At 63.9% G+C, this 16299-nt stretch overlaps 1 protein-coding gene across 1 annotated transcript; it reads left to right on the top strand.

The window, feature by feature from the left end:
• Positions 1–553: 553 nt before the first annotated feature.
• On the top strand, positions 554–6469 carry CILP2 (cartilage intermediate layer protein 2; the record flags this gene model as incomplete). The annotated part of the gene is made up of 9 exons (XM_084276336.1): positions 554–614; positions 1580–1678; positions 1957–2229; positions 2483–2665; positions 2953–3120; positions 3224–3487; positions 3611–3719; positions 3816–3973; positions 4077–6469. The coding sequence occupies 9 exons, from the start codon at positions 554–556 to the stop codon at positions 6467–6469; spliced, it is 3708 nt and encodes a 1235-aa protein (XP_084132462.1).
• Between the last annotated feature and the right edge of the window lie 9830 nt (positions 6470–16299).

The raw sequence follows: 16299 nt of genomic DNA, 5'->3' as shown, positions 1-16299 counted from the left end.
TCCCCCCAACCATCACACCAGCACCACTGGGCGCCGAGCATCGGGCAGTCAGGGCCATGGGTGCGCTGAGCTCTGCACGGCCTCAGCTCAGCATCACGACTCGGGCAGCATCAGCAGCCCCACGTGGGCCAGGTCACAGCGATGGGCACCCACCGGCCCACCCCCCCCCGCCTTGTCCCAAGGCAGCGGGTGCCAGGGCAGTGCTGGCACCCCCGACCCCAACCGCAGGAGCGCAGAAGCCGGGCTCGCTCGGCTTTTTCCCTCCCCTCCCCTCTGCATTCCCGAGCGCATCCAATTTTAGCAGCTTTGCAAAAACAAACCCTCAAGTTTCCCGGGCTGGAGCGGGGAGCAGCGGCGCGTGGCCGGCCCGCCGGGGAGGGCTCCTTCCCGCTTCCCTCTTGACACCGATCCAGCCGCGGCAGAGCCGACGGCCCCGGGTGCCAGGAGCCGCTTCGCTGCTGTCTGACGGCGCGAGGGGAAAGGCCTCATATATAGACCCGCAGTGACGCCGGCGCTCGCAGTCGCCGTCCGACCGGCCGCCGCGCAGGCAGCCATGGGGGAGCTGGCACTGGCCCTCCTGGCTCTCGCCGCCCTGCACGGTGCCAGGGCACCAGGTAAGGCTGGGGGTCCTGCCGTCGAACCGCAGCGTGGGGACCCTGTCCGTGCCGGTGGCCAAGGGCACCCCTGCCCTCCCAGGGCCTGGCAGCGGTGATGCGGGGCAGGGTGCGGGAGGGATGGGCAGGGTGCAGGTGGGATGGCAAGATGTGTGCCAGGGCCAGATGTGTGCCAGGGCCAGATGTGTGCCAGGACCACAGATGTGCCAGGGTCGTGGTGATGGCCAGGGACTGGCCGGATGGCATCTGCTGGTGGGGGATGCATTGGTGTGGCTCAGGGCAGCTTTGTCCTCCCTGGGCCATGTCACCACAGAGGGATGGGGATGTGTCCTGCACCACGTCCCTGCCTGTCCTGCCTGCTCTAGCACCCACAGGTGTCTGAGGCTTTTTGCCCCCTCCCCTCAGTGCTGAGGTCCCCCAGCCTTGCAGGGGTCTCTGCAACGTGCCAGGGGCAGCATCCATGTGAGACCAAGCCAGGTATGTCCCTGGTCTGGGGACACAAGGGGACTGTGGTGGATGCCCCCAGCTCCCTTCTAGCTGGAGAGGGGACAGGGGTTGCAGGGTCGGGTCCCTGCTGCCGTGGGATTGCTGCTGGTGGAGGGATGGTGCCCACTGGTCCCATGGGGTGTCCATGGGGCACCCACAGCAAAATGCTCCTGGGGTGGCTGCTGCTGGCTGGGTTACAACCCCACACTGTGGTTTTACTCTGGGTTTTGCTGCTGGAGCTTGGAGTGATGGTTGTGCTGATGTGGACATCTCACTTGCCTCCCTCTTCCGCATCACGGGAAGGAGGGATCTTGATGCTGAGGGGTCCCCATCCCTGCTGGGAGGTGGTCCATGCCTGCACTGAGCTTTGCAGCATGATGTTGGTGCCTGTGGCTTGGCAAGGGACCGGCCAGGCACTGTTGGGTGCCCTGGGGAGAGGGTGCCACAGCAGCAGGTGCTCTCCCCCATCCTTCCTGCAGAGCCCCTGGAGAACGACTCAGAGCTGGCCAAGAGTGGCGTGGCAGGGAAGCCCTGGAAAGCAGCTCCCAGCCTGGAAGACCTTGACTTGGACACGGCAGGTACAGCAGTCCCCAAGGCCCCAGCCAGGACACACCCCAAAGGGCTGCACAGAACAATGCCCACCATGCCAGGCTGGGAGGGGACATGTCCCCCCCTGTGCTGCCCCAAAGCACCCTCACACCCTCCCTGGGGCTGCATCCCCTGGTGCCCTCCATTCCCACGGGCTTTCACCCACCCATCCCTTCTCCACACAGCCCCCGATGTCCCCAAGCTCCCCCCAGCCCACCCCAGGGTGCTTTGGGATGGGTGGGGCAGCTCCAGTCTCGCTCCATCCCAGGCAAAGGAGCCGAGTGGACGTCCTGGTTCAACATCGACCACCCCGGGGGGGACGGCGACTACGAGAGCCTGGACGCCATTCGCTTCTACTACCGCGGCCGCGTCTGCGAGCGGCCGGTGGCCATTCAGGCCCGCACCACTGAGTGGGAGCTGCCTGCAGAGGTGGGTGAGGTGGTGCACGTCAGCCCCAAGAAGGGTCTTCGCTGCGTCAACAAGGAGCAGCCACAGGGAAAGACCTGCTCCAACTACCACATCCGCTTCCTCTGCCCGCTGGGTGAGTGCCTGTCCCTGCTGCATCCCACCCCCCTGGACCCTGCTGGAGTTTCTGGGGAGGGGTGGTATCCATTCCCATTGCTGCACTCACCCCTTGATCATCACCCTGCCCCCAAAACATCCAGCAACCTCCCCTTGGGTGCATGAGCATCATCCCAGTGGGGACGTTAACCGGGATCCCCTCATCCCACCATGGAGAGGGATGTGGATGGGGCGATCCCAGTTAACACATCTGCATTCCTCTCCCCTCCCAGAGCATATTTACTGGTCGCACTGGTCTTCCTGGAGCCCCTGCTCACGCAGTGCCTGTGGCAGCAGCGGCACCCAGACCCGCACACGTCGCTGCGTCAACGCCCGGCTGGCAGCTGCACTCAAGGAGCTCAAGTGCAAGGGCAAAGCCGTGGAGCGACGGCCATGCAGCGTGGGACCCTGCCCAGGTAGGGGTCCTGCCACCCACCTGTTCCCCCCCTCAGCCCCCAGCTGTCTCTGGCTTCTCTGCTGGCCCCAGTGTCCAGCTGATGCTGCCTGCACATCGTCAGCTTAATGGCAATAACAGAGGCTGCACAGGGAAAAACAGCTTGGTAGGGGTGAGCCAGGGCTGGCTGGGCACAGGCAGATGGATGGAGCCTCCTGGAGATGGGGGAACACCCCCCTTCCCACCCTGGCCACCCCAGGCTGGGGGCTCAGGGGGGGGCAGCACCGTTTCCCAGCATCTCCCCCGCAGAACCAGCATGGACAGCGTGGGGTGCCTGGGGCCCCTGTTCCCGCAGCTGTGGCAGCGCCGGGACACGCGTCCGGCGCCGGAGCTGCAAGACCACCAAGAGCACCAAGAAAGTGCCGTGTGCCGGCCGCCCTGCCGAGGTGCAGAAATGTCCCCCCTCGCCCTGCCCAGGTACCTGCCCTCAGGGATGTGGGGACCACCCCGCTCCCCGCGGCCCCTGACCCGCGTGGCCGTGCCGCCGGCCTCAGGGTCTGAGCGCCGTGCTGCCCCGCAGCATGCCCTACGCTGGCGCTGCGGGGCACCGTCGTCTCCGCCACCGGCACGGCACTGTCAGACGCCCGCATCTACCTGGAGGGTCGCCGGCCGGTGCTGCTGGCCCGCAGCGATGTCCACGGGCGCTTCGCTGCGCCGGGGGGGCTGTGTGAGGGCACCCCTGCCAACGTCAGCGCCCACCGCGAGGGCTTCGCCCCAGGACTGGCACCCATCATCTCCAACGGCTCCGGCGTGGCTGTGGCACACGTGGTGATGCAGAGGCTGGGTGAGCATCGTGGTGCCGGGGACCCCCCCCCTTGCGGGACCCTTCCCCAGAAGGATGTGCAGTGGGGTGGGGGGTGATCTAGGGGTGCGACCGTGGCTCACCTCCCGCCTTCTTTCCCTGCAGAGAAGCCCTACATGGTGCTGCACCCCCAGGCGAAGGTGCGGGTGGTGGGGCAGGATGTGACCTTCTGCTGCAAAGCCTCCGGCACCCCCACCCCCAAGAAATATTACTGGTGAGCGGGGGCTGGGGCAGCGGGAAGCCGGGGCTGGGAATGGAGGGAAAGGCGACCATGGCCACATCCGTGCTGAGCCCATCCCTGTCCTGGCAGGTACCACAACAGGACGCTGCTGGAGAGGAAGGTGTACCGGTATGGCAGCCGGCTGGTGCTGCGGGGGCTGGCGCCGGAGCAGGCTGGCACCTACCACTGCAAAGCCAGCACTGAGGCGGGTGCCATCAAATCGGCACCAGCACAGCTCACCGTGCTGGGTGAGAGCAGGCCGGGCTTCGTTAGCGGCATCCTGGGATGGGGGCTTGTGGTGGGGAGGGTCAGCCTAACCCTAACCCCCACCCTCATCTCCCCATCCCCCAGCCCAGGGCCAACAGAGCTGCAAGCCAGAGCCTGAGCCCAGCCTCGTGGAGCTGCCGGGCGAGTGCCCGCAGAGCGCCGACGGCTCCCGTTACTACAACGTGGGTCGCTGCCCCGCTGCCCCGTGCGCCGGCAGCCCCTCCAACCGCTCAGGCTGCCGGGCAGAGACAGGGCGCTGCTGCGGGGTGCGGAGGATGGAGCTGCGGGAGGTCCCCTGCGCCGGCTCCCTGCTGCCCATCAAGGTGGTGGCCGAGTGCGGCTGCGGACCCTGCGCCCAGCCCCGCATCCTGGTGCAGGGACGGGTGACGGCGGCCGACACCGGCGAGCCCTTGCGCTTCGGGCAGATCTTCCTGGGCGGGAGGAAGGTCGGCTTCACCGGCTACAAGGGTTCCTTCACCATCGAGGTGCCGCCGGACACGCAGCGCTTGGTGGCTCGCTTCGTGGACCGGCAGCAGCGCTTCGTGGATGCTGTCAAGGTCCTGCCCTTCAACCGCCGCGGTGGTGCCGTCTACCAGGAGGTCAAGATGCTGCGGAAGAAGGAGCCGGTGGATCTGGACGGCAGCCGGAGCAATGCCATCCCTCTGGGGGAGGCGAGCGGCCGGGAGCCTGTTGGGGAGCTCATCCTTCCCGCCGGCACCTTCCTCCGTCCCTCTGGGGAGGTCTTCAGGGGCACGGTCAAAGCCAGCGTCACCTTCCTGGACCCTAGGGATGTGGCGACGGCCAGCGCTGCCTCCAGTGACCTCAGCTTTGCTGACGCCGAGGGGGACATCGTCCCTTTGCGGACCTACGGCATGTTTGCCGTGGATTTTCGGGAAGGAGAGACCGGGGCGGCGCTGCAGACGGGGCCGGTGGAGGTCCGGATGGATGCGGGGCAGGTCCACATGCCAGAGCACCTGCAGAAGATGAAGTTATGGTCCTTGAACCCCGAGACCGGATTGTGGGAGGAGGAGGGGGTCCTCCGGCCGGCTCAGGGGAGCCGAGGGAAGAGGGAGGAGAGGACCTTCCTTGTGGGGAACCTGGAGATCCGGGAGCGGCGTCTCTTCAACCTGGACGTGCCGGAGGACCGACGGTGCTTTGTCAAGGTCAGGGCTTACAGCAACGAGAAGTTCAACCCCTACGAACAGCTGGAAGGGGTGGTCATCAGCCTCATCAACCTGGAGCCCCAGCCTGGCTACCCGGCCAACCCCCGGGCATGGGGCCGCTTTGACAGCGTGGTGACGGGTCCCAACGGTGCCTGCCTGCCTGCCTTCTGCGACGGCCAGCGCCCCGACGCCTACTCAGCATACGTCACCGCCACGCTGGGTGGGGAGGAGCTGGAAGCTGTGGCCTCCAGCCCCAAGCTCAACCCCAACGCTGTGGGGGTGTCCCAGCCCTACCTGGGCAAGCTGGGCTACCGCCGCTTGGACCACGATGACCCCAACTTGAAGAAGACGGCTTTCCAAATCAACGTGGCCAAGCCCGACCCCAACAACGTCGATGAGACCAACGGCCCCATCTACCCCTATCGGAGCCTGAAGGAGTGTGAGGAAGCGCCGGTCAGCGCCAACCACCTCCGGTTCTACCGCGTGGAGGTGGACAAGTATGAGTACAACGTGGTACCCTTCAAGGAGAGCGACCTGACCTCCTGGACTGGCGACTACCTCTCCTGGTGGCCCAACCCTCAGGAGTTCAGGGCTTGTTTCATCAAGGTGCAGATCGAGGGACCGCAGGAGTATATGGTGAGGTCCCGAAACATTGGGGGAAGCCACCCCCGCACCCGGGGGCAGCTCTACGGGCTGCGTGACACCCGTAGCGTGCGGGACACGCTGCTGGAGAACACCTCAGGTGCCTGCGTGGAGTTCAAGTGCAGCGGGATGCTCTTTGACCAGAGCCTGGTGGATCGCACCTTGGTCTCCATTGTTCCTCAAGGCAGCTGCCGCCGCACAGCCGTCAACAGCCTCCTCCGGGAGTACCTGAGCCGTCACCCGCCCGTGGCAGAGAACAACCACACCGCTGCCTTCACCATGCTGGCGCCGGTCGACCCTTTGGGTCACAACTACGGTATCTACACGGTAACGGACCAGAACCCGCGGCTGGCCAAGGAGATTGCCATCGGCCGCTGCTTCGATGGCACCTCCGACGGCTTCTCGCGGGAGATGAAGGCGGACACCGGCACGGCTGTCACCTTCACCTGCCAGGAGCGGCCGGCGGGGCGGGAGAGCTTCTTCCAGCGGCTGCTGACGGCCCCGGCTGAGGCGCTGGCTGAGATCCGCCGGGAGATGGGGAGCAGCGAGATGCGCCGAGCTCCCCCCGAGGTGTTGGACTTCGCCTCTGGTGCCCGAGCCCCGGGCCCCACGGCCACCCGCCGGAGCCCCAGCAGCCGGCAGAGGATGGGCCGGACCTGGGGGCAGCCGTGAGCACCGTGCCCCCTGCCCCGTGCCCCCTCCCTGGCTCAGCTCTGCCCTCCCTTTCCCCACCGCTTTTACCTGCACTCATTTATAACGACCGAGGGGGGACACACACACAGGGGACACGAGGAGTGGGACCCTCCTGCCGTGCCCCTGGGACACAGCGGGGCAGGGGACCACAACGCTGTGGGGAGAGGGAGTGACAGCAGGCAGCCCCGCTGGCCTCGCCAGCTGCCCCTCCCTGATGCTGCCCCTGCCCTCGCCCCCAGCCCCATGTGGGGCAGCTCTTGGTGCTCAGCCCCAGGGACCGCGGTGCCGGTGGTGCCAGCAGCAGGCCCACGGCCCCACAGGGGTTATTTAAATAAAAGAGAATAAAAGAGGGGGTGGAAGCCAATAGGGGAAGGGGCTGGGATGGGGAGGGGTCCCCTGACTGGCACTTTGCCCTGTGCCCCTTGGCGGGGGGGTCCCTTGTGCCCATGCCAGGGCTGGCACTGGCCAAGGGTGACAGGAGCTGGGACCACCCGCTGCATCTCTGCCCTGCACCCGGCCGGGAAACAGAAGGGGGGGGTGTCTTTTAGGGATCCCCCTCCCAGGACGGGGATAAAATGCCCCTCCTGCTCTCTGCCTTGGCACAGCCTGGTGCCAGCTCTCCGGCTGTGGCACGGGGGCTCGGCGGTGTGCCAGGGACACCAGGCTCCATCCCCACAACCTTCACCTGAGCTCAGTACAGGTCCTGTCCGGGCCTCATCCTGCACCCATCCTGCAGCCAACAACTCCTCTATTTTGCCATCGGGGAGGAAAATGTTCCAACTATGTTTTCCTAGGAAAAAAAACCCACCCAACAGAAACAAACCCGAGGCATTTCTTACCCCTTCCCACCCTCCCCAGCACCGGGACCCCCCCCTTCTCAACTCCTGGGGTGTGCTGGGACAGCGAGCGAGCAGGATGTGGCCCTGTGGCAGCGTTGCCAGTGCACACCGAGGGCATGTATGGATTTGTACATTATTTATTACAAAAATATATGGTTGTGTGTACACCTGCCTGGCTGCTGGGCTTCTCTGGGGGTGCCCAGACCCCCATGTCGTCCCCTCCATCCCCAGCTCCTGCCCCGGCGCCTCATGCCCTGTACGGTAGCACCGCGCCGGTGGCTCCTGTTTGCCTTGGGCTGGGTTCAGCCGGCTGGCAGCGGTGTGGGGGGAACCGAGCCAGGTCCCCGCGGCTGGGGGACGTGGCAGCTGGGGAGGGGGGGTGAGGAGAGCATCATCCCCCAACACGGGGATGCACCTGACACAGGGGCTGGGTACCCACACCAAGGCAAAGAGCAGGGGTCTGTCTGTCTGTCTGTCGTCTGTTTGTCCCACCCAGGGTGGGTTTCACAGGCGGCAACGTTCCCCCCCACCACCACCCTCCCTCCCTCCCACCCGCAGCTCCCGGCGGATGCTGTAATGGAGCAGGCTGGTTATGGGGCCAACCTCCCCGCCCCCCCCCCCCCGCCTCCCCCCGGCTCCGCTCCCGGGACAACGTTTCCCTTTTACAACGCGGTTTGGCCGCCCCGAGGCATTTTTTCAGCCTTGTTCTGGATGCTCCGCTCACGAGATCAAAGGGGGCACGCAGGGGGACGGGCGCTCGCCAAACCAGTGGCCAAATCCCATCCCGCTCCCCACCCCGCCTGGCCCGACGCTGGGATGTTGGGCGGGTGAGGTGGGAGGGGGCACCTGAAATGCCACCACCTCACTGTGGGGCTCCCAAACACACCCACACACCCCCCTCCCCAAATCCCGGGTGCTGCTTGTCTTCAGGGGCACAGGAATTGCCGTGTCCCCTGCCACGGGGTCCTTCCCCATGGGCACCACTGGCCACAGCACCGGGGGGCTGGGGGGGCTGGGGGGAGGCCAGTGGGCAGGATTGTTTTCCACCATCTGGTTGGCTTGGTTGGAGGCAGCTGCTCAGGCTGGGCAGATGGAAGCAGCTCCTGCAGCTCTGCTGCTATTTATGGCATTGGGAAGACAAAAATGGGGCGAAAAAGGACAAAAAGTGTCCGGTCTGAATCCTCTGCTTGCAGCCCCCTTATGCTCACAGCTGTTCGTGCCATAGGGTGCTGGGAGGATGCAGGGCCAGGGGAAGAGCCAGAGAGGTGGTCAGGGGGCTCCCCCAAAGCCAGGGACACGGAGGAGCCAGGGATGCACAGGCAGTGATGTGCTGGGTTTGCTGGAGGTCCGTGCTGGGTGTCCAGCCCAGCCCCACATTCCCGAGGGCTGGAAATGTGCCTGGGGTCAGGGGCTGGGCTGGGGGCTGCAGCCAAAAATCCTCCTGCTGCTCCCCTGCCCCTTTCCCCCCAGGTGTGGGACCCTCGGTGGAGCTGAACCCATAGACCCCATCCCAAGGGTCTGGCCCCCTCCAGCCACAGGGACAAGGATCTCCTCAGTCCCAACTCCAGCCCCAAATGCCCCCTGAGCTGGACAGACCCACACCCCACCCATGTGCTGTGGAGCATCATCGGGTACCAAAATACCCCCCCCCCCAGCCCCTCCCAGCTTCCAGGCAATGCTGAGCCTCAGAGCCCAGCCCAGGACACCGATTACACGTGGAGAGCCCGAGCCTGCCAGATGGGATGCTTTTGTCTCTAATTCTCCTCATCGTCAGCAGAAACCGCTGGCACGTGGCTCTGCACACCCTGTGGTGGCTGCAGAGTGGGGTACCCATGGGGCTGGGGGCAAGGACCCCCCACAGGACCCCCACAGGCTGCAGGATGAAGACCTCAGGGGAGGTTTCTGCAGCGCAATGGCTCAGGGGGCAAAACTCCTGGCTCAGCTTTGCGATGGGGCAGCAGCAAGGATCCCCCCCACCACCACCACCCCCCCAACCCCCAACCCCTGGCCTGGGTCAAAAGATGGGACGTGGAGCCTTCTGGCTATGGGTTTCAGGGTGGGTGAGGTGTGGGTGCAACACTGCCCCACTCCCCACGCGTACCCAGCTCTGATGAGAGGCAGATGGAAACATCCTGGGAGAGCTCTGGGATGGAGGGATGGTAGGATGCAGGCCAGGGGGTACAGCAAGAACCCCTCTCTGTGCTGCAGTGCAGATCCCTGTGGTGATGAGAAAGGCAGGTGGGGCAGGGTGGGGTGGTGGGGACCACAGCTGCTTCTTGTTACCCCCAGACCCCAGCCAAAAGGCAACAGCAAAGCAGGGAAGGGAAAAAGGAGCCCAGGAGCCGGCAGCTCCCGTCCCACTCCCCCCCCCCCCAGCAATTAGGGATGGCTGGAGCCCAACATAAATGAGCAGGATGGTGTGCTGGCGTGTCAGCACGTCTTTCAGTGCTGCTGGGGCCCCTGCAGCAGAGATAGGGCTGCTGTTTCCTTAGCCCACCCCTTTCCCCACTGCATCCCTGTATCAGGGCTCATACCCCTCCCTAAAATCCCCACTGGGCCCATGGGGAGGAGGGAGCTGGGGCACAGAACATGGGGAGGGGGTGCTGCATGATGTGCCCCATGAGCACGTCCCGGTGCTGGCTGGGAACAAAAGCTGCTCTGAGCTGGAAAGGGCCTTGGGAAGCTGCTCACTGGCTTGCTTTTCTTTTTTTCTTTTCTTTTTTTTTTCTTCTTTAAATAATGGAAAATATAATGACAGTGCCTAAATTAAAATAATAAAAGAAACCAGCCGAAAAGCCAGCTCAAAATAGGAGAGAACCCCACGTTTCAGGCTGAAAGGGAACAGGAACAGGCACGGGATGAAAGGGAAAAGCTGAGGCGCTGTGCCTGCCCCAGACCGTCCCTCTCAGCCCCCCAAGGGGCTGGGGGCTGCACTGCCTGAACACCTTCCTGGGGACAAGCAGTGGGGTGTGGGCTGAGCAGGGTGCAGAGCTGCCTTGCGTGCAGGTCTTGGCTCCTGGCAGCCTAAAAATGTGCCCCCTCCTTGCTGGCTTCTCTCCTTTGCACCATGCCCAGCGCTGCTGATTCAGGGGGCCACATCCTGCCCAAGACTCCAGCCTCAGGGGGGGTGCAGAGGTGCCTCCTCCATCCCCTACCCTCAACTGGAGTGACCCTGAGCCCAAGCATCCTTGGGGGGGCACTGATACTGAGCATCCTTGGGGACCCCAAACTAGAGCATCCCTTAGCATCCATAAGGACGCCACCCCCAAGCATCCCCGAGTACCCCCAAACCGGAGCATCCTCGGGTGCCTGGCGGCAGGGGAGGGACTCAGGAGGTGCCAGCTCCCCGTCTCTGCCGCGATGGTGGGGCCAGGCCAGATCCAGCTGCTGAATTCCAGGCAGTCTGGCCAAGAGACGCTGCTCTGCTCCCGGCACTCCCTCCAGACAACCTGCCCGAGGAGGAAAACAAACGGTCCTCGAACATGGACAAGCTGGAGGCCAGAGAACCCCAACCCCTCCCAAGCACAGGCGCCGGGAGGTATCGGGGTGTGTGTGTCCCCAGGGAAAGGAGCTGCTGGGAGCCAGGATTTGGGGGTAAACACTAGGAAAAGGTAAAGGCTCTGCCCAGAGAGCTGGTAGTTATTTTCCAAAGCAAGCCCCAGCTGGGATGCTGTGGGGATGGCTGAGCTCCACCGTGCCAGGGTGGCTCCGGGGCAGCCCTTGACGATGCACATTCCTCTCCCAGTTGCTTTTTAGATATATTTTTTAAGAGTTGCATCTCAGTATCTCACTGTTCAGAGCGAGCTGCTTCTGGAAAAAACATCCATTCCCATTTTTCGAGCTATTTTTGAAGCCTTTGGCCTTCATTCCTCCACAGGCTCCAGACCATAAATAATAACAACACACTTAAAGCCTTTGCTCTGACAGCTCACCCAATCTGCCAGAGCCTTTTGATTCTCCAGATGTTGAGAATTCTGACTCAAAAACTCGAAGTTTGGTAAATATTTTGTGTGGTTTTAATTTCACAGCCATTGCTTTTTATATCACATGGAGCAGCAGAATAAAAATACCAAGTGGAACAGCTATTTCTGGAGCTGGGGGAAGGAAAGGTGAGGCGGTGGCCGCTGACTCCGTGTGCCAGGATACAGCCGGAGCATCCCTGGGGCCAGGTGACTCGTGCCAGAGCTCTGCACTGGGGTTTGGGGTGGGGGGGTGTCTTAGCAGCCCAGTACAGTTGTGGTGGCAGGGATGGTGGCACTGGCATGCAGCTGGTTGTGGAAAGATGGTGAGGGCAGGATCCCCCCCACCAGACCCCTCATCCCCTCAGTTATTGACCTGGTCTGGGCTGCTCTGGGCAGGTACCACCTCGGCTGGACTTGGGTTTATTTGGTGATCTGCTCTGTTGTGACATCCCCCATTGCAGTGCCAGCCCTGTCCTGCATCCCACACTCTGCATCCCACATCCCATACTCCGCATCCTTCATCCCACACCCCATATCTGGCATCCCACATTCCACATCCGTATTCCATATCTCGCTCCCCACATCCCACATCCTATAGCCCTCAGCCCATATCCATCCCATATCTATCCCATATCCATCCCATATCCAAATATCCCCATACAACCTACCCCACCTCCTCACAGCCCCACACAGTGGCAGGAAGAGGACCTGGGAAGGTGCCTTTCTGTGCCCCCTCCCCCCCGCAAGTGCTTTGGGGCCCTGTGGGGCAGCGATGGGCTGGCTGGTGTTGCCTTGGTTCAGGGGATGTTTTCCTGCTGATAACTAGCAGCAGGAAAAGCATCAACCCCCCCAGATTGTAGCACAGGTCCTGGAATAAAGAGCAGTTTGAGTTTCTCCTGTGCCTTGGCTGGACAGGGGTGCTGGTCCCCAAGGACGGAATCAGAGGGCTCAGCACTTCCCCATCCTGAAACCCTATTCCTTCCCCTCACCAGCTCTCAACTCCCCCCCAAAAACCCCTCCTGAACAGCAGCCCAGGAATGGTCTGGACACAGATGTCCCATGAAAACCTGGTCCCATGAAAGTCACCATCCCCTCCCAGCTCTCCCCCCCTGAGTCCCTGGGACACAGGAGGGGGTTGGAATGCAGAGAGGGGGTCCACACAGGGTATCCCCGAGCCCCACACTCCCCCTCACTGCCCCCAGCCCCACCTTCTGTCACCAGCTCTCCCTATCCCTCCTCAGGGACAAGCGCCAGCGGCAGCACCAGCTCCAGGCCACAAGGAGCCAGCACTCGGTGGAAAAGCTCTCCTGGCCGTGTCCCTCAGCCCCATGGCTCTGCTCCTCCCCGGGATGCTCCTCCTGTGACCCCAAAGCAGCAGGAACATGAGCTCCACTCACTCCCTGTGAGAAGGGACCATCCCCATCCACCCCGGGGGTGGCTTGGGGATGTGGGGGGCAGCAGGGGCTGTGCCCACTCAGTCCTGCCTCCTGCTCACCAAACTCTCCCCGTTTGCTGTGGGAAAGTGCTGGGGAAACGGTTTCCCTCTGGCCAAGGGCTGTGCACAGGGCGAGGGGAGGATGTGGTGTGGGCAGGAGGGGGCAGAGATGTAGCAGCGCTGCCTTCAGTCGAGGGGTCCATAGATGTTCCCACTCAGGTGACTTCTAACCTGTTTCCAATAAAACTTTGTGAACATCCAGTGGTTTTTTTGCTCTGGCAGCTCTTGCAGACCCAGAGCCCTGACTCTGCTGCACGGTGGGGGCAAGGGTGGGGTGCTGCAGAACCCCCTTTGGGCAGACAGCAGCCTGCCCACATTCCACCACCCACTGACACCCAAGTGCATCCCCACTTGTCGCTGCAGCTGTGACCCACAGCTGGCCACAGGCACTGAGCATCCTCCCACCTCCAGCACAAACAAAGTCTATTCCGGGCTGTGACCTGCCAGAAACCACAGCCCAAAGTGGTGTTTGGTGAGGAAAAAAATACCCCCACAGGCAGCAATTACAACAACCCAGGGAGCGACCTGCCCTGGGGACACTGGCACATCCCGGGAAGCCACCGCCGGGGAGGATGCCCAGCCCTGTATCACCCTCCAGCATGGACCCCGCCGTCCCCAAAGCCACCCTGAAGGTGCTGGGACTGTGCGCGGTGCTGCTGGTGCTGGTGGCGTCGGTGACGGTCTCGGTGGCGGTGATGGTCTGGCGTTCCAAGGCACTGGGGAAGCTGCGGGGCTGCCAGGAACGGGCGGCCAACGAGAGCCGGGAGCTGGGCAACCGCCTGGCCGAGCTGGAGCGGGAGCGGGTCCGGCTGCAGCGGGCGGCAGCGGCGGGCGCGCGGGATGAGGATGGTCTGCGGCGGGAGCTTGGCCGAGCCCGCAGCGAAGGCAGGAAGCTCAACGCCAGCCTGGTGTCTTGCTGGGAACGGGGGGTAGGTGCTGGTGGGGATGGGGACAGGAGGGTCCTCAGCGACCTGGCTGCATGCAGGGGAAAGTGAAGCTGGGATGGAGTTAAGGGTGGGCGGGGGGGTGTCCTGGGAGAGCTTGGTAACCAAAACTGAGGTGATGCTTTGGCCTTGGGGGTGTGGGGGGATTTCAGCCAGGCTCGTGGAAACCCAGTGTTGATGGGAAAGGAGGCTGCAGGCGAGCAAGCCCTGGAGAGAAAAGGCTAGCCACAAAGATAAGCTGGGAAGGGGCAGCCCAGGGATGGGAGGACTGGGACCCTGCCCAGGGAGGGGGTTGAGTCACCTTCCCTGGATGTGTTTAAAGAAAGGGTAGATGAGGTACTTAGGGATCTGGTTTATCTCAGGATGGGAATGGTTGGACTTGATGATCTTCAAAGGTCTCTTCCAACCTTGTGATTCTGTGATTCTGGGGGTGCACGGGACACCCCACAAAGTGAGAGCTGGTCCCTGTCCATCGGCACAGCCGTGGTCCCTCAGCCTCCCCCCTGGGTGCCGGTGCCTGGCTGGGGGCTGCTATTCTGAGCCGTGACCGAGCTGCTCCACACACGTGTAATTACCCCGTCCCACGGCGGCCGCGGGGGCCGCAGACCTGCCGATTCTCTCCTCCCAGGTATTTTTAGCTGCAGCTCTGGCTGGGAAAGGGCCTGGCCCCAGTGCTGTGGCTGCAGCCTGGAGGAAGAGCCAGGACCCGACGCCCCTCCGGGCTCATCCGGCCAAACAATGGCCTGGAGAGGCTGGAAAAGTGCTCCAGCTTCCCAGGGCTGGCGCCGGGAGTGGGGCTGGGCTGTGGAGCCTCTCGGGGACCTGGCTGGGGGGGGCCCTATCCCACCCCTGGCACCTGGGATGCCATTCACGGGGTGCTTGAGTGGCCTGGGGCTCCCACCACATCCCACTCCATCAGCATCCTCAGTGGGATGAGCGGTCCCTCCGGGGGGGGGGGAGGGGATTTTTTCCCCCCCAAGTCCATGTTCCTATCCCCTTCAAGAAACATCTCAGGAGGACCTGAGGCCACCAGCATCATGGGGACAGCTTGGGGACACGGGGTGAGGAGGGACAGCCAGCAGCAGCAGAAGTGATGGGAGGACACTCCCCACCCCTATCCCGGGCCACTCTGTCCCCCCTTCTCCCCAGGCCACGCTGGAGGCCAACGCCACAGTGCTGAGGGACAAGGTGCTGGCCCTGCAGCGCGAAGGGGCTGAGCTGGCCCGCAGCAAGGCAGCTCTGCAAGGTGAGATCCTCCTGGACACAGCGTCCTTCTGTCCATCCCCAGGGAACAGCGGTGTGGGGTGCGGGTCCACCCTCTGCACGGATCCCACCCTGGGTAGGGGAGGGTCCCCCAGCTCCATGTCCTTTGGGAGCGACACCCGGCACAGCAGACTCTGTTTTGGGGTGCCGGGGTTTGGTGACCCTTCTGTCCCACAGAGGAGCTGGCGCGGGGCGAGGAGCAGGTGCTGGGGCTGCGGCAGCGGCTGGAGGCGGCGGCGGAGCAGCGGCGAGCGCTGCAGGCACGTGGGGAGCAGTGCGAGGCCACGCAGAGAGACCTCGAGGCCACCCTGTAAGGTCCTTGTCCCCTGCCATGGGTTGGGCACCCCAGAGCATCCACCCACCCCCCTATCCCCCCAGCCCCACACCCAGCCTTGACTTGGGCCTTCCACCACCCTGCCCTGTCCCTCCCTCTCCGTAGGGACCCCCCACCCCATCCTGCCATCCCAGGGCTGGGGACACCCCCTCACCCTGCCCTGCTCTCCCCACAGGCGGGACTACGCGGCCGAGATCGACGCTCTGAAGCGGCGGCCGAGGGTCCGAGCGGCCGGGCGCAGGTGCCCCACGTCCCGGTATTTTCTGGGGGTGCTGCCTGCCTGGCTGGGGAGGGGAGGGGGGGGGTGGGCACAGCATGGGGAAGGGGCTTTGCTGGTACTCAGGGGCACACTGCCCAGCATGTGCTGTTGTCACCGGTGTGCTCAAGGGAGCAGGAGCCGGGGGCTGTGGGGGGACTCACTGCCTGCCCTCCCCTCTTTTGCAGGAAGGGATGAAGCCCCGCAGCTCCCCGACCCACTCCCTGCTGGGGGCCAGACCCAGTCCCCCAGCCCTGTGAGCCCATCATTCCCAGTCCCACAGTTCCCTTTAGCACTGGAGCCCCGCAGCAGCTCAGCCCTGGCTGTATCTGACTGTAGCCAGTGGTTCCAGACAGAGGATGCTGGTGGTCACCGTGTGTCTCCATCCCGATGTGTGTCCTGATCCCACTGCCTGTCGTGATGCTGCTGCATGTCCCGATGTCACAGCAGGATGGCAGCGCTGGAGGGGTCGGTCACCCAGCTTTTGGGCAGAGTTTCACTCAAGGGAGGGGTGTTACTCCCCTCCCCCCCCAGCTGCTTGGGGCAGCTCTTCAGTCAGCGCCAGCGCTTCATGCCCCAGACCCATCGTGCTCCAGGCATTCGGGGAATAAAGGCTGCTCTGCTCACTGGGACGTGTCCCTGTGCCCCCAGCCTCACTGTCCCCCTCTTCCCAGCTGCGTCCCCCACCCCAAGCTGTCCCCACAGCCCTGCTCACC

This window comes from Gallinula chloropus (assembly GCF_964237585.1).
Source record: "Gallinula chloropus genome assembly, chromosome: 28".
Classification (NCBI taxonomy): Eukaryota; Metazoa; Chordata; class Aves; order Gruiformes; family Rallidae; genus Gallinula; species Gallinula chloropus.
This window is presented reverse-complemented; position numbering and strand designations above follow the sequence as displayed.